Source organism: Mauremys reevesii, linkage group 24 (assembly GCF_016161935.1).
Source record: "Mauremys reevesii isolate NIE-2019 linkage group 24, ASM1616193v1, whole genome shotgun sequence".
Lineage (NCBI taxonomy): Eukaryota > Metazoa > Chordata > Testudines > Geoemydidae > Mauremys > Mauremys reevesii.
The window spans coordinates 11,867,410-11,889,896 of NC_052646.1; the positions used below are offsets into that span (position 1 = coordinate 11,867,410).

The 22,487-nt window shown below is 45.1% G+C and overlaps 1 protein-coding gene across 1 annotated transcript; it reads left to right on the plus strand.

The window, feature by feature from the left end:
• Window positions 1-21,101: 21,101 nt before the first annotated feature.
• Window positions 21,102-22,055, plus strand: LOC120390513 (olfactory receptor 6N2-like). The gene has a single exon (XM_039513245.1). The coding sequence runs from the start codon at window positions 21,102-21,104 to the stop codon at window positions 22,053-22,055; it is 954 nt and encodes a 317-aa protein (XP_039369179.1).
• Window positions 22,056-22,487: the final 432 nt, after the last annotated feature.

Sequence of the window (22,487 nt, forward strand, 5' to 3'; positions counted from 1 at the left end):
ACTTGAAATGACCCTAGAGAAAGCACTAATCCCTAATAAATACAGAACAATGGAGTTACCTATAAAATTTAGGCATAGATTTAAGTTACATATAAGATTTTGAATATTATACCAATTATGTTTTCTGTGTATTACTATATTAATCATTTATGTGTACTGTCATGTAATATGTATGTGAAAGGGTTCTCATTATCTTATTGTCAAGTTTAATACTCACCCTGTCAAGGGGGAGGAGAAGATGTAGCCAATGGTTTCAGTCTATTGTTAATTTATTGTGACGTTATGATTAACTAACATGCTATATCATATATAATCATTCCATGCTAAATAGAGTTAAGTTGTAGGATTATAGAAGTCTAAGATTGATCAGTAGTTAGAAGGAATTAGTATGCATAAGTAGGGGTGCAACAGCAATCAACAGCAATCAACAGTGTGCAACAGCAATCAAAAAGACTCACAGTATTTTGGGAACTTTTAGGAAAGGGATGGAAAATAAGACAGAAAATATCATAATGCCACTATATAAATCCATGGTGCACCCATATCTTGAATACAGTTCCTGTTGCCCATCTCAAAAAGGATATAGTGGAACTGGAAAAGGTTCAGAGAAGGGCAACAAAGATGATCAAGGGTATGGAATGGCTTCAGTAAAAGGAGAGTCTTAAAAGATTAGGGCTTTTCAGCTTAGAAAAGAGATGACAAAAGGGTCATATAAAATCTTGAACAGAGTGGAAAAAGTGAATAAATAAGTGTTATTTACCTTTTCCCACAATACAAAACCCAGAGGTCACCTGATGAAATTAATAGACAGCAAGTTTAATACAAACAAGAGGAAGTATTTTTATCACACAACGCACAGTCAACCTGTGGAACACATTGCCATGGGATGTTGTGAAGGCCAAAGTATAACTGGGTTCAAAAAAGAACTAAATGAGTTCATGGAAGATAGATCCATAAATGACTACTACCACATGCTTGGGGCAAACCTAAACCTCTGACTATCAGAAGCCAGGAATGGAAGATGGACTGGATCACTTCAAAATTGTGCTGTTCTGTACAATCCCCTGAAGCTCTGGCACTGACCACTGTTGAAAACAGGACACTGGCCTAGATAGACCATGCATCTGATTCAGTAATGGTCTTCAACTTCTTATGTTCTTGTCTTTTTTTCTAAACCCATTCCAAATTTTCAACATTCTTTTTGAAGTGTGGACACCAGAACTGGACACATTATTCTAGTAATGGTCTCACTAATACTATATACAGAGATAGTTCCACTTTCCTACTCCTTCTCAATATTGTACTGCTCATACATCCAAGGGAAATCGTGTCTTACTAATCTATTAGAATTCTTTGAAGGGGTCAACAAACATGTGGACAAGGGGGATCCGGTGGACATAGTGTACTTGGATTTCCAGAAAGCTTTTGACAAGGTCCCTCACCAAAGGCTCTTACGTAAATTAAGCTGTCATGGGATAAAAGGGAAGGTCCTTTCATGGATTGAGAACTGGTTAAAGGACAGGGAACAAAGGGTAGGAATTAATGGTAAATTCTCAGAATGGAGAGGGGTAACTAGTGGTGTTCCCCAAGGGTCAGTCCTCGGACCAATCCTATTCAATTTATTCATAAATGATCTGGAGAAAGGGGTAAACAGTGAGGTGGCCAAGTTTGCAGATGATACTAAACTTCTCAAGATAGTTAAGACCAAAGCAGATTGTGAAGAACTTCAAAAAGATCTCACAAAACTAAGTGATTGGGCAACAAAATGGCAAATGAAATTGAATGTGGATAAATGTAAAGTAATGCACATTGGAAAAAATAACCCCAACTATACATACAACATGATGGGGGCTAATTTAGCTACAACGAGTCAGGAAAAAGATCTTGGCGTCATCGTGGATAGTTCTCTGAAGATGTCCACGCAGTGTGCAGAGGCGGTCAAAAAAGCAAACAGGATGTTAGGAATCATTAAAAAGGGGATAGAGAATAAGACTGAGAATATATTATTGTCCTTATATAAATCCATGGTACGCCCACATCTCGAATACTGTGTACAGATGTGGTCTCCTCACCTCAAAAAAGATATTCTAGCACTAGAAAAGGTTCAGAAAAGGGCAACTAAAATGATTAGGGGTTTAGAGAGGGTCCCATACGAGGAAAGATTAAAGAGGCTAGGACTCTTCAGCTTGGAAAAGAGAAGACTAAGGGGGGGCATGATAGAGGTATATAAAATCATGAGTGATGTTGAGAAAGTGGATAAGGAAAATGTATTTACTTATTCCCATAATACAAGAACTAGGGGTCACCAAATGAAATTAATAGGCAGTAGGTTTAAAACAAATAAAAGGAAGTTCTTCTTCACGCAGCGCACAGTCAACTTGTGGAACTCCTTACCTGAGGAGGTTGTGAAGGCTAGGACTATAACAATGTTTAAAAGGGGACTGGATAAATTCATGGTGGCTAAGTCCATAAATGGCTATTAGCCAGAATGGGTAAGAATGGTGTCCCTAGCCTCTGTTCGTCAGAGGATGGAGATGGATGGCAGGAAAGAGATCACTTGATCATTGCCTGTTAGATTCACTCCCTCTGGGGCACCTGGTATTGGCCACTGTCGGTAGACAGATACTGGGCTAGATGGACCTTTGGTCTGAACCGGTACGGCCTTTCTTATGTTCTTATGATTGCATTATCTCTTTAAGCTACTGGGAGCTCATCTTCAGTTTCCACCATGATCTCTAAACCATTTACAATTACTGCTTTCCAGCATACAGTCCCCCCTTTTGTAAGTGTAACCCATATTCTTTTCCCTAGATGTGAGACCTTGTGTTTGGCTATGTTAAAACACGTGGTATTCAAATGAGCCCAGTTGACCCAGTGATCCAAATAGCTTCATAAAACTGACTGGTCCCCATCATTGTTTATAACTCCACCAATTTTTCTATGAGCTAAAAAATTCACCAGCAATGAATTTATAATTTCTTCCAAATCAATGATAAAGTTATTGAACGTTTTCAAGCACTTTTGGCAGCTTCAGAATGATTTTTAAAGCAAGCAGGGACCTCCTGCAGTTATTTGTCTCTGCAGATTTTTATATGTTTGTAGTTTTAGCCCCATGTGTCTCAGCTGGAGATGCTCAGTCTATCTCTGTAACTTCAAAGGGAAGGTGCTTCTAATCATGTTCATAATGAAGATCAGCTGCTCTGACTGGTAAGTTTCTCATCATATCCTGGGGCCTGAAACAGTCTCCACACTCACACACTGCCAATGCCCTTGTCTCTCTGAAACTAGGGATTATCCCATTTTAAAATAGAGCCTCTTGGTCATCCCGCCCCCTCCATTACTCAGGGACACTAGGTTCATGTCACCTCTTTTTAGAGGCAATGCCAGGGTCCATCCAAGGGGATAGGAGGAGATAGCTGAGACAGTACTCGCATGTACAGTCAACATCAGGGGTCATCCCAGTTCAGAGGACAATATTGCTAACAAAATTATTCAAGATAGTGAAGTCCAAAGCTGACTGCAAAGCATTATAGGGGGATTGCACAAAATTGGATGCATCCCAGTTCAGAGGACAATACCGATTCCAGTTTAGCTCATAGAAGTTGATCCTGAAGATTGTTCCAGGTTCAAGGCTGATGTCAGAGATAATCCCAGGCTAGGATTCATCCAGGGCCTGGGAGAAGATTCCACAGCCTGCAGAGATTATAACAAAGATCTCTGAATTTCCAGAGTCCATTGAAGGATATGGGAGCTGATGCCAGAGACCATTCTCAGATTAAAAAAAGTAGGTTGGAGCAATGAGGAGACTCTTTCTTGACCCCACTTCATTAGTAAAGACACATGATACCAGACACGTTACCTGACCGCAGCGAATGGCTCAATTTTGGGCACATTTGACTCAGGAGACAGGGGACTGGAGGCAATAAGAGAGACTTTCTGGAGTTGCTGAAAGGGACCATATATGTGATATGTCTGGACCAGCTTCAAGAACAATTTGAGAACCAATCCAGATATGAGAAAGACACTGATGTAGGAGGAGCACTCTGGATATGTTTGGAGTAGGATGGGTACAGTGTCCACTTACTGAGTTTAATAATAGGGCCTAGAACTGCAGCACAGGGTTATCTGTGATGAGGTCATATGGCTGTAGAATATTTATAAACAATCTCTCACTGTGATATGTGTGAGTGCAATTGTCAGAAGTACCTAAGCCACTTAGGAGCATTATTTTGATTTCCAATAGGACATTGGCTCCCAGGGACAGATCTTTAAAACTATGTCTAAAGGTGCAGATGGGAGTCAGCTGCCGAACCTGCCTAGGCACTTTTGAAAATCCCACTGGGCTTCTCTCTGCATCTTTAGGCACTTAAACACCTTTGAAAAACTGGCACCCAATTCCCACCAAAAGTCAATGGGAGCTGGGCAACTTCATCTCTTTGAAACTCTCCCCCTGAGCATTAACAAAAAGTTTACAAAGAGTTCTTTTATTATTCCGTAGTATTAACCAGTTTCCACTGAACTTAATGGAAGGCATCTACAAAATCAGTGGCTTTTCCATCAGGACCTAATTTTCCAAATATCTTAGCAGCCTGGGTACTGAGGGAGACTTCTCCCTGCCTTGCAGCACTGTTCATTTGGGAGAGACGTGGGCCATTGGGATGGAAGTGTTGGGCTCCTCACTTTATCATTTATTTCTTCGTGAGTGCTGCGTTAGGCTAATTAACCCTCCAGGAGAAGAGCTGCCACTAGGTCCCATCCCACACACAAAGCAAGAATGAGCCAATTTTTCTCCCTATAAACAAACTAGTTACACAGAACTCTTGGGAGTTCTCCAGAACTAATGAGCGCTACTCTGCCTTGCCCAGAGAGAGGTTGATTTCTTACAAAAACAAATTAAGATGCCATTCTCAGAGCTGTTAATCTTGTAAGAATAAACAGAAACGTCAAATAAAACTGTATGCAGACCTCTTCTTGCAAAGACCTGACATTTCCTCTTTTCACACAGTACCCACTGGAAAGCAGATTGAAAATAGAGATTTTAAATGAAAGCAATAATATGAAAGAGCTCTTCAGGTGCAGAAGTGGTGACCAGAAACTCCTTGACACCCTTTGAAAGGGTCTGTATTAATTACAGAGGGCACCCTTTGCTAACACATCACCAGATATCATCTACTGCCTAGAAACTTGCATTCAAGAGGAAATGATTCATCCATTACCTAGTGGCTGCCTGCTTGAAAAAGAGTGTTGACACTCTCCAGAGGTGCACTGACCTCCAGCTCTAGACAGGGACCACCAATAGCCCCAGCTGGGGGTGGTAGGAACAGGCCAGGAAAAGATGCCCTGCCCCCATCTGGACACAGTCAGTGGAAGTCACTAGGGTCTAGATCCACACACAGATTTAGGCATCTAACTGCCTTTTTAGATACCAAAGTTCAAAATTTAAATCTTCAAAGCTCTGACTCAGCCGTCACCTAATCTTGTAGACACCTAAAAATCTGGCACTGGGCATGCACGGAGCCACTTCAGCCCTCATGCCTGGTCGCCTTGCTTACAGCTAGGCCCTGGTGAGTTCCCCAAGCCTATCTCTCCTGTGGGGCCCAATCCCATATCTGTGTTCAGAGGCCACCTAGCAAGCCCCCCCATAAAACAGAGCCAGTGGAGGAGGAATTAATGGTGCTGTCCTTACAGCCTTTAGGCCAGTGGGCAGAACACTTAGCAAGAAGGTGGGAAACATACGCTCAGTTCCATCCACTGCCTTATGTGCCTCAGGGATTTGAACCCAGGTCTCCCACACCCCAAGTGAGCCCCTCAAACCCTGGGTTATGGAATACTCTGGGATCTCTCCAGCTGACATTGTTCCATTTGATTTAACTAATTGAAGAGTCCTTGGAGCAGAGACGAGCTTGGGCCTCCCATACAGGTCCAGCTCCAGACCCCAGAGCGCCAAGCAAGTGCTTGGGGCGGTGTGCCATGGGAGGGCAGCAGGCGGCTCCAGTGGACCTCCCGCAGGCATGCCTGCGGAGGGTCCGCTGGTCCCCCAGCTCCGGTGGACCTCCCGCAGGCGTGCCTGCGCAGGGTCCGCTGGTCCCGCGGCTTCGGTGGACCTCCCGCAGGCGTGCCTGCGCAGGGTCCGCTGGTCCCGCGGCTTCGGTGGACCTCCCGCAGGCATGCCTGCGGAGGGTCCGCTGGTCCCCCAGCTCCGGTGGACCTCCCGCAGGCGTGCCTGCGCAGGGTCCGCTGGTCCCGCGGCTTCGGTGGAGCATCCGCAGGGTGCCTGCGGGAGGTCCACCGGAGCCGCGGGACCAGCGACCGCCAGAGTGCCCTCCGCGGCGTGCCGCCCTGCTTGGGGCAGCGCAATTCCTAGAGCCGCCCCTGCTCCCATAGCCTTGGGATGTGCCCTAAGCACTAGACTACAGAGTCATTCACAATCCTTATCTTTCCCTGGTCAGGTATGATGGGGCAGAGGATGGGGCAGAGGATGGAGGTGAGCTGACATCGAAGAAGATGATGTTGACAGCTGTCATTCTGTAATAGATCAAGAACGGTTAACTCAAGGAACATGGAAGCCAGAAGCAGAAAGGCTGTGCTATTTGCAAGTACTGAGATAGGTGGGTCTAGGCCAAAGCTAGAAACCAACCCCCTCAACCGAGTGGGAGGAGCCGTTGGACCCAGGCTACTGCTGACTACTGGGGCCAACAAATGACAAAACAGGGACAGGAGTGAGGTCAAAAGTTAAAATCAGGGAACCAGAGGGGGATATGGTAGCTGGACATGTACCCCCGCGGTGTGGGATTGAAAATGGTCTGTAGTCAACATCAGGCCTTGTCTGGCCAATGTAGTCACCTGGGGGACTGGAACCATAGAGGCACCAGACTGCTTCCGCTTCTGCCATCGCTACAGGAAGCTCTAAAGAAATTGGGTTCCCCATCACATTCCATTAACTAAATAACAAAGCAGAGCAATGCTAGGACAGCATCAGGGTGTACTGTAATGAACCTATTGGCTCGTTACTGGGTGTGGTGCAGGAACACATTTCAGGCTATAGCCTGTAGAGTGATCCATGATGTTCAGTGAACTGGAAATGGCAGAGTGCAAAGGGAATCAGGTTCAGGGACAGGGAAGGAAAGGCAAGTACCAGGTAGCTTGAGAGATGGGCCTGAGAAGCTGAGAGCCAATCAGAGAAGTAGTCTGTGTCTAGTATGGGGTAAAGGATACAGCTTATAAGCAGGAGATCTGAGTCAACTGCTCATCTGGACAAAAGGGGCATGCAGAGGGCGCCCTAATGATCCCACAGACAAAAACACTTAACTCTGGCCTTTGGGATCTATAACCTAATATCAAATCGATCTCCAAGAAAGGAAGGGATTAAAAAGGGCAACCCAGATACTAGTGTTAAAATGGCCAATTGGGCACAGTTATCCTTGTACAATAGAACCCTGTTTATCTGATCCAATTATCTGGCTCTCCATGTTAACCAGACAGCCAATGCACACAGATCCAGATGGGGGCGACCTCCCCTCTGGCCTCTAGATGGCAATGCAGCATTGCACTTTCCCATTACCTGGTTTATCTGGATTTTTGATTATCCGATCTGACCAGGATCCCAGTTAGATCAGATAAATGGGGTTCTGCTGTACTGGGCTGCCCCTAGAGGCAGAGTTAGGAACCACTTGTACTTTGTGATTGTATCTGCTTACCAGAACTGCTCAGAAAATGGGTTTGCTTTCCATGGACCATTTTGATCAAAACCAACAAAAATTCATTTTCATCTAATTTTTTCCAGAGAACATTCTGATTTTTTCAGTGAAAAATTCAAATACTGAAAAAAACAAAATATTTTGTTTTGGAAATTTAGAGATTCGTAGGTGAAAAGGGACCATTGTAGTTGTCTAATCTGGTCTCCTGTATAACACAGGTCAGAGAACTTCCCAAAAATAATTCCTAGAGCAGATCTTTTACAAAAATCCTCCATGTCAGAGAATCCACCATGACCCCTGGTAAATTGTTCTAATGGTTAATTACCCTCCCTTTCAAAAATGTTCACCTTACATCCAGTCTGAATTTGTCTAGCTTCAGTTTTTTCATGCTCTATCTTTCTCTGGTAGACTGAAGACCCCATTATCAAATGTTTGTTCCCCATGTAGATTCTTAGACTGTACTCAAGTTACACCTTAACTTTCTCTTTGTTAGGTTAACTACATTGAAGTATTTGAGCCTATCACTATGTAGTCTAACGCTTTACTAATTCTTATGGCTCTTCTCTACTAATTCTTTACTTCTTTACTAATTCTTATGGCTCCTCTCCAATTTATCAACAGCCTTCTTGAAATGTGGGAACCAGAACTGGACATCGGATACCAGAACTAAACATATAACTCCTAGGACTGGTCTACACTGGGGGGATCGACCTAAGAGAGGCAACTTTACCTACGCTATTTGCTATTCACCTAGGTGAAGTCGAAGTATCCTAGTTTGACTTACCTGGCCGGCCTCACGGTGGCAAGTCAACTGCCGCGGCTCGTCAGTCGACTCCGCTTACTCCTCCTGCCGAAATGGAGTATGAGCGTCAATTCAGGGATCGATAGATGTGTAGACGTGGCCCTACTCGCCATTCCCCTGTTTACACAGGCCAGAATTACCTTAACTCTTTTGAGCACACTGGCAGTTTATGTTCAGCTACTTATCCACCACAATCCCGAAACATTTTTCAGAATCACTGCTTCCCAGGATAACATCCTCCATCCTGTAAGTATGGCTGCCCTAGAGGTATACATTTACATTTAGCCATAGTAAAATGCACATTGTTTGTCCCCAGTTTACCAAGTACCATTGCTGCTGTGATGTTCCATGGGAGTTGTAGTTTGGGTGCCACATTCGCCCATTTCCCCCCTTCCCCCAGCTGGGATTCCATAATCAGACTGGATTTTCAAAAGCTTTCACCCAGCAACAGCTCCCAATGAGAGAAAGAGAATTCCCGCCCTCATGCACAATAATGGGCATTGCAGGGTTCTGACGAACACTTCTGAACATTTGTCCCCTTTGTTTGGTGCTTAAATGGGAGCTGAGCTGTTTTGGAAATCTACACCTAGCTGTGGTGAAGAAGTGGTTTGGTTTGGTTTTTTTGTATTGTTTTGTTTTGTTTTTGTTCTTGTTCTTTGTTATGTTGGGAAGTGTGCCGCACACACCGCCCCAGCAACCCCCAAAGGCCCCCCCATACATACCCCTAGCAGCCCCCCAAATGCCCCCTCCCAGTACACACAATCCTCCAGCAGCCACAAATATCCCCTCCAGTACCCCTCAACTGTATCTTCCTTCAGCTCTTCCCCCTATGCCCCCATGGGAATGGCCTTTATTTGTGAACTTGAACTATGGTGAACCTAACCAGCCATAAAAGTTTGTTTCCTGGGTGGGACAAATGGAAGACTTTGATCTTCACTTGGATGAGCTGGTTGGACCAGGAGGGCAGAATGTTTGTACATTTATATTCTTAGCGTCAAAATCATGGCCAGCACATGTCCTGTCAAATGCGTCTCAGCATAGACAGTCTGTGAGACTCCAACGGTCTACCTATGTATCAAGAATTGAAGCACTTTTCTTTGCAGAAGCTGAGGTTCCCAGGGACAAGCGCCCATTAGGGTTCCAACACCTTGCTGTTCAGCAGCCCCATTATTCCTTCATAAAGTTGGCAAGTTTTGCCACAAAGATAGTGTGCATCCAAATGCTAAGTCAGGTGAAGCATCGCTCCCTCTGAGGCTGCAGAACTGGCCTGCTCCTCTGTCTCCTCTTTTGTCTTTCGGCCACATTCTGTGGGGCTTTTGAACTTTGATACGCTGTTTCTAAGGGGACTGGGTGAGCTAGGACAGGCTTGGATGTGGCTAGTCATAAGAACATAAGAACATAAGAAAGGCCGTACCGGGTCAGACCAAAGGTCCATCTAGCCCAGTATCTGTCCACCGACAGTGGCCAATGCCAGGTGCCCCTGAGGGAGTGAACCTAACAGGCAATGATCAAATGAGCTCTCTCCTGCCATCCATCTCCATCCTCTGATGAACAGAGGCCAGGGACACCATTCCTACCCATCCTGGCTAATAGCCATTTATCGACTTAGCCACCATGAATTTATCCAGTCCCCTTTTAAACATTGTTATAGTCCTAGCCTTCACAACCTCCTCAGGTAAGGAGTTCCACAAGTTGACTGTGCGCTGTGTGAAGAAGAACTTCCTTTTATTTGTTTTAAACCTGCTGCCTATTAATTTCATTTGGTGACCCCTAGTTCTTGTATTATGTGAATAAGTAAATAACTTTTCCTTATCCACTTTCTCAACATCACTCATGATTTTATATACCTCTATCATATCCCCCCTTAGTCTTCTCTTTTCCAAACTGAAGAGTCCTAGCCTCTTTAATCTATCCTCATATGGGACCTTCTCTAAACCCCTAATCATTTTAGTTGCTCTTTTCTGAACCTTTTCTAGTGCTAGAATATCTTTTTTGAGGTGAGGAGACCACATCTGTACACAGTATTCGAGATGTGGGCGTACCATGGATTTATATAAGGGCAATAATATATTCTCAGTCTTATTCTCTATCCCCTTTTTAATGATTCCTAACATCCTGTTTGCTTTTTTGACCGCCTCTGCACACTGCATGGACATCTTCAGAGAACTATCCACGATAACTCCAAGATCTTTTTCCTGACTCGTTGTAGCTAAATTAGCCCCCATCATGTTGTATGTATAGTTGGGGTTATTTTTTCCAATGTCACATCCGGAAAGCTTCCGTGGTTCTTTAATGGAAATTATCAGAATCCCACACCCTTGATCATCTTCAGCAAAAAGTGCCATCTTGGACTGACATCTCCATTTTCTCTCGGCAGTTACACCCATCAACCTTACTTTGTTATCTTCTGTACTGCAAGACCAGATTTCGATTTTTCCACATATTTAACACCTGACCTACCACCATTAAACTACATAGCACTAGTAAAATTGATCTTCGGTACGTAACTGTTATGTAATTAGATCTCAGTTATGTAGAAGGCATTATCTTTCACTACCTTTGGGCTAAATTTATTTCCTTGGAGACCCAACTTCCGGCAGTTAGAGATTTAGGGACACCCAGAGCATGAAGTTGTGTCCCTGAGCATCCTGGCTAATCGCCATTGATGGGCCTATCTTTCATGCACTTATCTAATTCTTTTTTGAACCTTCACAGCATCCCATAGCAATGAGTTCCACAGATTGACTGTGAGTTGTGTGAAGATGTACTTTCTTTTATTTGCTTTAAATCTGCAGCCTATTAATTTCATTGGGTAACCCGTGGTTCTTGTGTTATGTGAAAAGGTAAATACCACTTCCTTAATCACTTTCTCCACACCATTCAGAGAGTGGCTTGGGTACCTGACTGCAGGAAAAGGTTTGAACTGAGGCTCCTGAGTTCAGCGAGGGTTCTATCTCTGGCCTATCAGACCAGTGCACCAGGTCAGCCACATAGGTAGTCCATGCCTTAGCAGTCTAAACTCTCTATCTTTCTGGCATCTACTCCTGCTTGTTACCTCTCTCATGCTCATCCTGTTTCCCTATGCCTCCAGGTGTCTTTTATGCAGACATTCTGTAACCCACCCACCCACCCCCTCTTACGAGTGGTTTGACTCTGGCCCTTCTGCTGTGAGGGCTGAGAGGTACCAGGCCTGCTCAGAGCACACCTACAGGATTTGGCCTCACTGGTAAGAGAGGCATGACCCCCTAGTTTGAGAGCCCCAGTTCTGGGCCTCTGGGGCTTTGGCTCATGCTGCAACTCTTAGCAGCTTGTTATGTGTGGGGTAGCATTAGAGCTTAGGTGGCTTTGGGAATGTGACCCAATGGAAATGTAGCTGCATGTGGGATTAGGCAGCAGTTGAGGAGCACTGGTTCCTAAATGGCACCTAAAAAGTCAGAGAGGCACCTAAGTCCCTTTCATGATGTGGGCCCTGGTCCCAACTCCCATTGAATTCACACCCATCTCCCCCAACAGCAGCCTCTTTGGGTTTGTTAATGCCAAGGAAGGCATGGGCTCCATCGCTCCCAGAACGGGAGCACCAGCAACAAGGGTTGTACAGGTAGCTCAGGCTGCAGCCAGGCAGGCTGTATCTGCTCTGGAAGTGTCCCCTATACTTGTTCAACCCTTTCCAGCCCTTGCACTTCAGGTGGGGTAGGAAAAGCTAAGGCAACTCCTAGAAGGAGGCCTGCAACTGGGAGTCCTCCCTCCTGATGGAGAAAAATAAACACCATAAGACCTACTACAGTGATCCTACGAACAGAAAAGGAGTCGCCATCTCTTCCGTAGCAGAGAACGTAGATGCCCTTAGAGCTGCTCTATTCATATTTTTGTACTGCTATGGTTTAGAAACTGATTAGTCCAAGGAATACCACCTCCCAGTGTGGATGCCATTATGTCAGCATAGATATGCAGATATCAAGACAGGTTATTCCATAGAACTGAAGAGTAAACGCCAGAGACTGAGACTCCTAGAGAAGGCTCGCTTCCAGAGAGCACGGGCCAAGCTTCACTGCTTTACAGAACTGAAAAAGCAACTGCCGAATCACTAGAAAATTTCTGAAATTTTTTTTTCTCCAAATTCCCAGACTTTGAAAGGTGGATGTTAGAGATCAAAACACAAGGTGTCTTCCTTAGTGGATCAGAGCAGGCGTCAGGTCCAGTACGTGGAGCAAACATCCAGGTCACGGAACAGAGTTGAGGGTCAGAACCAGAATCAGCTGCCCATTATGAAAGCCGGGCTTGAACCTGAGTCAGGAATTAAAGCTGAGGGAGCAGAACTGGGCTCAGATACCAAATGCCTAAACCAAGGGCCAAGCCGGAGCTGGAATCAGATGTCAGAGCCAGGACTGGTAACTGATGGTGAGAAACAAGGAGTAAGGGTAACAAGAGGTGAGGCAAGGATCAGGCACAGAGCAGGAGCATGGTGGGAACTATGAGCAAAGCCAGGAATCAGGACCAGAGCTGGGTGAAGAATGTGGGAAGCAGACACAAGCACAGTCCTCTGAAATGGAGATTCACCTGCTTACTCAGACAACTTCATGTTCCTTCTCTTGACTTAACTAGTCTGGGTGGTCCAATCACTGGATCCAAGCGCTCTTCCAGTGCAGGCTCCCATGAGTGGTGCCTGGGCTGAGCCTGGAGACCTGCTAGCTCCTTGGCCCAGCAAGTTTTACCGAATACTGGGGCCCACATATTCACTGTGAACACACGTTCTATCACAAGTCAGCCGTTGCCTCCTCTAAGCCAGGCCTGCACAACATACGGCCCGCGGGCCGCATGTGGCCCGCGGAGCCTTACTGTGCGGCCCGCGAGGGGATTCTAAATCCCCCACACATGGCGCTCTGCAGGCAGCCCAGAGCCCTTTGAATCCCGGCCGCGGCTGGGAGTCAGAGGGCTCTGGGCTGCCCGCAGCGGTGGGGAGCGTAGAGCCCTTTAAATCCCAGCCGTGGCCGGGAATCAAAAGGCTCTGGGTTGCCCACAGCGGCAGGGAGCCCAGAGCCCTTTGAATCTCAGCTGCGGCTGGGAATTAAAAGGCTCTGGGTTGCCCGCAGCTGCGGGGAGCCCAGAGCCCTTTAAATCCCAGCCACGGCTGGGTGTCAGAGGGCTCTGGGCTGCCGGCAGCGACGGGGAGCCCAGAGCCCTTTGAATCTCAGCCGCGGCTGGGATTAAAAGGCTCTGGGTTGCCCGCAGCCGCGGGGAGCCCAGAGCCCTTTAAATCTCAGCTGGTCCCCACCCGATCTAGCTTTTTCAGGAAGATGGCTCCCAGCCGCACTATACTTTGCCAATGAGGCCCCTCTTCCCCCACACAACTCCTTAATGCCCCCGAAATTGCTGCTTCTGGGTGACCACCAGGCCTATTCATTTGTCTCTGACCTCTCCAGTACCCCCACATGCCTCTCTTATTGTCTGCTCCCGTAATCTGCCTGTGCCTCAGTCATATACCTCCCCACTCATATACCTCTTACCCTGGCATGCATGCACTCCTGAATCCCCTACGTAACTCTGACACACACACACACACACAGTCGCTTCTGCCATCCTGCATGAGCTTTGAACTCCTGATCCCACCTTATGTCCCTGCGCCCTCCACCCTGATTCCCTGTCATAGGGCACCATGTGCATTATTTAATAAATTTAATACTTTCTGATGACAGATCTCATCTGTGGATCAGCGCTCCTGCGGCAGCGGTGAGAACAAAGGCTTCCTCTGTTTCTAGTGAGTGACCATAGTGCTCTAGCCTCAGTGACTCAACTGGCTCACTCGCCATCATGGACATGTAGTGGAAGGATGGTATACACCAGGAAGTCTCAGTCCACAGTTCACTCATCATATTCTCAGATTCCTGTTATCAGATCATCTTAATAGATGTACATGATGCTCCCAGACAAGTCAGTGATCGGACTGTGACTTTACAGATTTTTTTTACCGTGTTCTGAGCTAGATTAAACCTTGTTATGGGGAGTGTTAAATTCTTGTTGAGATTGAGTGCTGAGAACACATTCTTCAATTAACTTAAATTGTAAATATCAATTAATCGCAAACCCTCCGCTAAAACACAATGGTTTTGTGAACCTGCCCAGGAGGTTTCAAGTATATGTGCAGCGGGGTTTTGGTGAGTAGGGGCTCTGTGTGTGTGTGTGTCTGTGTGTGTGTGTGTGTAACTGAAAGCAGACTACCGAACTAAAATGAGACAGAGACAGCCAGAAGATATCCAGGCAGAATCCTGTAAACATTCTGGTGCTCGTTGTTAAAGAGACATGAGACTGTAAACAAAGACGCTATCCCCTGTTTTTGGTTCCTCTTGCTTTGTAAATTCTGTAAATAAAGAAAGAAAATACCAGACTGCATTGTCAATTTCTGCTTCCACCTGGAACATTCCCCAGGGCCCTGAACTTTGACTAGCTGCTCGGTTCAAAAAAGGTTGCCCATAGCATAGACATAGTCAATTGTGAATTATCTCCTAGGGAAGTGGGGGAACGTCCATCCCTTGAGACACTTTAAACTGGCCAAAACACTACAGAAAAATATTGCACGTCACTATCTTTCATAGGCTGACTGTGGATTAGGTGACTATGGCTAATTGTTCAGATGGGAGGATGTTGTATGCAAAGATTCCAGTTCTTGTGTTTATCCACCTGGGATAGAGAGTTCCTCGGAGCTTTGCTGTGATTTTCTCACAGGGATTGAGCCAAGGGAGTTCTAAATTTCTTCTAGGTCTCTGAGAGATGTGCAAACAAGCCCAGGTAAACAAAATACTCTCTTCTGGGACAGGGTATAAATCTAGGAAAGGGGTCCTCATTCCTACCAGAGAAGCATTGCATCAGGACAGCCAGAGGAGGGATCTGAAAAAGTGGCCATTACACTGGTTAGTACCCAAGCAATGAGCCTGACTTGCTTTTTCTATTGAAGTTCTCATAAACGAGACAAACTCCTTTTCAGTCTCTTTCTCATGCGGCACATGCACACGGCTCCAGCCACCATGGTGACTGCCAGTTTAGCACCCAGCCCAAATATAACCTGCATTTGTGCAGCAAATGGCAGTAGATAGTTACAGTAGTTCCTCTTTCCAGCGAGGAATGACTAACTGAATGGAGAGAAGGGCTGGCGTGTCTTTGGCGGCGACACAATGCACTTTAGGCCAATATTCCTCTATAAAGCCATCACGTTTTTTAGGTTATGAATACTCTTAGCCTTTTCCTCTAACAAATAAATCTCTCTCCAATGCAAGTAAAGTGTAACAACCGTGAAAACTATATTTAAATATGCAATTTATTGACATATTAGGAATGCACTGCAGTAAATATTTGGTAAAAGTAAATTCTAATTAATTAGACGTACTTTTTGATGGATGTTGATCCTGTATTTCTGAGACTACTTCCTGAGACTGACGACTTCAGAAGATAGTATAGGAGTGAGTTTCTTTTCTAGTTTTTTTGGCATTTGTTACATGCAGAATGATTTGTGTTTTGTTCCAGGATATTAGGCAATTGGGATTTTATTTTACTGAAGCGTGAACACAGAAAATATTATGCACCCCTGTAATAGAGGCTTATTGCAGGCTAAGGGAGACAATGTTTACAGCACCACACTGTATTGAATTACAGAAGGACTTGGGAAATTTCCTAAAAGAATGCAGTTATCTGAGACATCTTATTACGGAGAGATATTATCCTCTCTAGTTAAGAGTGCAACCTACTTTCATTGCCAAGGCCTAGTTTAGCCCCCTGTAACTTTGGCTTTGAAAATAAGTTCAGCCTGAAAAAGAGTTTGAAGAAAATTGGTCAAATCATTGTTGAGTTGCAGTGTGCTTAGCAGACTGAGTTGCATGAATGTTTAGCACTCCAAGCACTGCTGAAGACTGGTTTCTAAATAGAAGTTGTATGTTAAAGTCTTTTGAAAAATCTAACCCTAAAAAATATACTGTGATTTGAAATTTCGACTCTTGCTAAGTGTTCCTTTGCCTCTCCTATTCTCTGAGCAAGGAAAAGCTAATTATTACCTCTGAACTATCCCTATAGTTAACCCTTTCTGAAAACCCATGTTCTGGCTGTACTTTGTATTACATGACAGTCCTTGCCCCAAAGTGTTCACAGTCTACACTACTTGGATGCTTAGACTCATAGACTATCAGGGTTGGAAGGGCCCTCAGAAGGTTATCTAGTCCACTCCCTGCTCAAAGCAGGACTAATCACCAGACAGATTTTTGCCCTAATCCCTAAATGGCCCCCTCAAGGATTGAACTCTCAACTCTGTGTATATAAGGCCAATAGAGAAACCACTGAACTATCCCTCCCCAGATCTGAGGTAGGCACCCAGGTTCTCTGTACAAGGCGTGAGGAAAGCTCGGTGTCTAAGGATGCGAATCACCAAAGCCAGCATGCTGAGTGGGAACCTGGGTGATCTAGACCAGTGGTTTTCAACTAGGAGGTATATGGTATCAGAGAGGTAGCCATGTTAGTCTGGTTCTGTAAAAGCAGCAAAGAATCCTGTGGCACCTTATAGACTAACAGACATTTTGCAGCATGAGCTTTCGTGGGTGAATGCCCACTTTGTCGGATGCAGGAGACTCTTGAGACTCAATGGGAGGATAATCAATAGTGCATCTGAGACTAGGGTGTATGATTTCAAAAGGGCTAATTTTACTAAATTAAGGCGACTAGTTAGGGAAGTGGACTGGGCTAACATATTTAGGGATCTAAGGGCAGATGACGCCTGGGGTTACTTCAGGTTGAAGTTGCAGGAGTTGTCAGAGGCATGTATCCCGAGAAGGAAAGCGGCTCGTAGGTAGCAGTTTTAGACCGAGCTGGATGAGCAAGCGTCTTAGAGGGGTCATTAAGAAAAAACAGAAAGCGTACCAGGAGTGGAAAATGGGAGGGATCAGCAAGGAAACCTACCTTATTGAGGTCAGAGGGTGCAGGGAAGCTGTGAGAAAGGCAAAGCGACGGGTGGAGATGGACCTAGCGAAGGGGATTAAAACCAATAGCAAACAGTTTTTTAGCCATATAAATAGGAAGAAAACCAAGAAAGAAGAAGTGGGACCGCTTAAAACTTTAAACGGAGTGGAGATTAGGGATAATCTTGGAATGGCACAATATCTGAACGAATACTTTGCCTCGGTCTTTAATGAGGCTAATGAAGGGCTAAGGAATAGTGATAGAGGGACCGATGGGAATGAAGATATGGGGGTAGACATTATGGTATCTGAGGTAGAAGCCAAACTTGAACACCTTAACGGAAGTAAATCGGGGGGCCCGGATAATCTTCATCCTAGAATATTAAGGGAATTGGTGAGGGATATTGCTAGCCCGTTAGCGATAATCTTTAATAAATCCCTAAATTCGGGGATTGTACCGACTGACTGGAGATTAGCTAATGTAGTTCCTATATTCAAGAAGGGGAAAAAAAGTGACCCGGGAAATTATAGGCCTGTTAGTCTAACATCTGTAGTATGCAAGGTCATGGAAAAAATCTTAAAAGAGAGAGTGGTTCCGGAGCATGAGGCCGATGGCAACTGGGATAGATTACAGCATGGATTTACGAAAGGTAGATCGTGCCAAACAAACTTGATCTCCTTCTTTGAGAGAGTAACAGATTTTTTAGACAAGGGAAATGCGGTGGATCTAATATATCTGGATTTCAGTAAGGCGTTTGATACGGTACCGCATGAAGAATTACTGGTTAAATTGGAAAAGATGGGGATCGAAATGAAAATCCAGAGGTGGATAAGGAGCTGGTTAAAGGGAGACTGCAGAGGTAGTATTGAAGGGGAACTGTCCGGTTGGAGGGGGGTTACCAGTGGAGTTCCTCAAGGCTCAGTTTTGGGTCCGATTTTATTCAATCTATTTATTGCTGACCTGGGAACCAAGAGTAGGAGTGGGCTGATAAAGTTTGCGGATGACACTAAGTTGGGGGGTATTGTCAATTCGGAAGAGGATCGGGATATTCTCCAGGGAGATTTAGATGACCTTGTAAACTGGAGTATTAGTAACAGGATGAAATTCAATAGTGAGAAATGTAAGGTTATGCATTTAGGGATGTCTAACAAGAACTTTAGTTATAAGCTGGGGACGCACCAGTTGGAAGTAACGGAGGAGGAAAAGGACCTAGGAGTCCTGGTTGATCGCAGGATGACTATGAGTAGGCAATGTGATGTGGCCGTTAAAAAAGCTAATGTGGTCTTGGGTTGCATTAGGCGAGGTATTTCTAGTAGGGATAAGGAGGTGCTAGTCCCGTTATATAAGGCGTTGGTGAGACCTCATTTGGAGTATTGTGTGCAGTTTTGGTCTCCCATGTTTAAGAAGGATGAATTCAAACTAGAACAGGTACAAAGAAGGGCCACTAGAATGATCCGAGGAATGGAAGGCCTTTCGTATGAAAGGAGACTTGAGGAGCTCGGTTTGTTTTCCTTAACCAAAAGAAGGATAAGAGGAGATATGATTACACTCTTTAAATATATCAGAGGGATAAATACCAAGGAAGGAGAAGAATTATTTCAGCTCAGTGCTAATGTGGACACGAGGATGAACGGATATAAACTGTCAGTCAGGAAATTCAGGCTTGAAATTAGACGAAGGTTTCTAACCATCAGGGGAGTGCAATACTGGAACAGCCTACCGAGGGAAACAGTGGGGGCGAAGGACCTCCATGACTTTAAGATTAAGCTAGATAAGTTTATGGAGGGGATGGTATGATAGGATAACGGGCTTAGTCAATAGGTCAATTAAGTGCCACACTGGTAAATAGTACAATGGGTCAATGGTATGATATAACCTTTTCCAGAGGGTTTGGCTGGAGAGTCTTGCCCGCATGCTCGGGGTTCAGCTGACCACCATATTTGGGGTCGGGAAGGAATTTTCCTCCAGGGAAGATTGGCAATGGCCCTGGAGGTTTTTCGCCTTCCTCCGAAGCATGGGGCAGGGGTCGCTTGCTAAGGAGTGGGTGGATCGGCTTATGTGGCCTGCATCTTGCAGGAGGTCAGACTAGATGATCATAATGGTCCCTTCTGATCTTGAATTCTATGATTCTATGATTCTATGAAGTGGGCATTCACCCACGAAAGCTCATGCTGCAAAATGTCTGTTAGTCTATAAGGTGCCACAGGATTCTTTGCTGCCTTTAGGAGGTATATGTATCCCTGGGGATATGCAGAGGTCTTTCAGAGGTACATTAAGTCAGCTAGATATGTACCTAGTTTTGCAACAGGCTACATAAAAAGCACTAGTGACCTCGGTACAAAGTCAGTTTTCAGCTACTACTGCTGTGAAACTTTTGTATTTTTACGTCTGATTTTTGTAAGCAACTACTTGGTGAAACTTGGGCATATGTAAGACAAATCAGACTCCTGAAAGAAATCTAGTACTCTGGAAAGGCTGAGACCCAGTGATCTAGCAAATAGGAAATGCCAGGAAGGAAAGTGGGGTTTAAGCCCCTCATCCCTCCCAGGGAGTTAAGCGGGTGAATGCTGGGCCCCAGGGAGTTGCCTCTTTTGGCTTGGCATTCTCAGGCACGAACTCTCTCCTGGAGTCAGGTGCCTGAGCCAGGTCAGCTAGGATCACCACTCATCCCTTATTTTAAGAGACACCCAGTGCCCATTTTAAACATTCAATGGAAGCTGATGCTAATTACACTGTACACTCAGGGATGTGGTGTTTCCTTAAAACGTCCCTTGAAATAACGCATTGTCCATTATTTCTCATGTGGTTTTCCCTTATTTGCATCCAGCAAAGGGGATTCTCCCATCGGCCCTTTCTTACCAAAAAAATAAAATAAAATAACGCAAAGAGAGTCAAATTTCACACATTCGCTCGATCCCCCCCCCCCAATGCCAGGTGGTGAAGCCACTCACTTGGCATGTGGGAGACCTGTTTTCAGATCCCTGCTCTGCCTGATGCAGGGACGTGAACGCTGGTCTCCCCTTCACCCAGCGAGCACCCTAACCACTGGCAGTAGAGTCAATTTCTCTCATTCTCTCTCTGGCCCAATTAATATTTACTACAAATTGGATCCCTGTTTGTGGAGGTGGGGGAGGAGGGCACAGGATCCCTGATTGAAGTGTGGGAGGAGTTGGGCTCTCTCTTTCTGGATTGAGGGAAAGGCATTCCGGTTCCCTGTTTGAGGATGTGGGGAGAAGTGATGGGATTCAGTTTGGGGGACTTTGTGGTGGGATAAGTGGGAACAGGGTGATGGTTGCTGTTGGTGTTTCTATAGAAGTTTAAAGTTCTCATTTTGGGGTGATTCTATTACTGTGGGGAAGTTCAATGGCCGATGTTATCCAGGAGGTCAGACTTGGTCACAATGGTCCCTCTGACCTTAGACTCTATCACCCTATGAATCAATGAAGCTCCATTTATTGTCAAGATTAGTGTGAAGTGTCAGAGAAGAGCAAGTGAACGGTGAGGGGGAATGGAGGGTGATGGGGCATTAATGGGTGCAGACCTGAGTCAGCCAAATATACTAATGGTTTCTTTGGGTTACTTTCAGCATTTTATTTTATTGATCCATCATCTGAGAGGTCTTTTGATTTTAGTGGAGCCTCGAATTTGCAGGCTAATCCAGTGGCAACATGGGAACAAGCAACTGGAGCAGTGTAACCGAATTCATAATCGTGGGATTCCCAACCCTTCAGAGCTTCCACACTCTCCTCTTTACCCTGCTGCTTCTCATCTACCTCTTCGCCATTTTCGGGAATATGTTGATTTTCACAGTCATCAGGTCAGATGCTCGACTTCACACACCTATGTATTTTTTTATCAGCATTTTAGCTTTCTTGGAAATCTGGTATACAGCAGCTACTATCCCTAAAATGCTTTCAAATTTACTCAGCAAGACGAAAAGCATTTCCTTCACTGGGTGCCTCTTACAAACATATTTCTTCCATTCCCTAGGAGCCACTGAATGTTACCTGCTGACAGCAATGGCTTATGACAGATATTTAGCTATCTGTAATTCACTGCGCTATCCTGCCATCATGACCCCGAAAATGTGCACTCAGTTGGCTGCAGGCTGCTGGATTTGTGGCTTCATGTGTCCTGTCATTGAGGTTATCTTGGTCTCCAAATTGCCTTTCTGTGGCTCCAATGAAATCCAGCATATCTTCTGTGACTTCCCCCCTCTACTGAGCTTGGCATGCACAGACACCTCCATCAATGTCCTGGTTGATTTTATAGTCAATGCATTTATAATCCTGATGACATTTTTGTTTATTGTTGTCTCGTACATAAAGATTATAAAAGCCATATTGAAAATACGCACAGCTGAGGGAAGAAAAAAAGCCTTTTCCACCTGTGCCGCTCACCTGACTGTTGTTCTGTTATTTTTTGGGAGTATTATATTTATGTATGTACGATTAAAGACAAGCTATTCCTTGGATTATGATAGGGCATTTGCTGTTATTTATGCTGTGGTGACTCCTTTAGTCAATCCAGTCATCTATAGTTTACGGAACAAAGAAATACTGAATGCAATAAAAAGGAAAATCCCGCAAAAAGGAATAATCAACAGCAGTGCACAGTCCTGACGCCTGTGTGAACTCTCCTTCAAAGCAGCTGAGCCAGCAGTCTCTATGGAGGAACACTGTGTGCATGTGGTTTTCTTTCTGGTTTATAATCTGGCCAGGCCCCGGCCTATACTTTCAAGTCTGGTGGCTCGCTGGCTTCCCGGGCATTTTGGTCCCTCTTTTCCTGCCCCCGGCCCTTCCGTCCAACTTTCTAATGGTTTTCTTCTTTTACTTTCAATATTGTCTGTTTGTTTCACTTCTCCAGGAGTCCAAGGCACCAGGCGATAGAGCCAGGCTTGTGGGACGGGTCCTCAGTTTCCTGCCCTCCCTTGGCCAGTCTGGAGCAAGGCCACATGATGGCAATATGGGTTACCTTCCACCCAGGCTGCTCAGATTCACTGCTAGCAGCAACCTTGCAGATGCAGATTATAAAATTCCCAAGTGCTTTTGAAA

Coding starts and splice junctions, on each gene's coding strand:
- LOC120390513 (XM_039513245.1), top strand. CDS start 21,102: ATGGGAACAAGCAACTGGAGCAGTGTAACCGAATTCATAATCGTGGGA.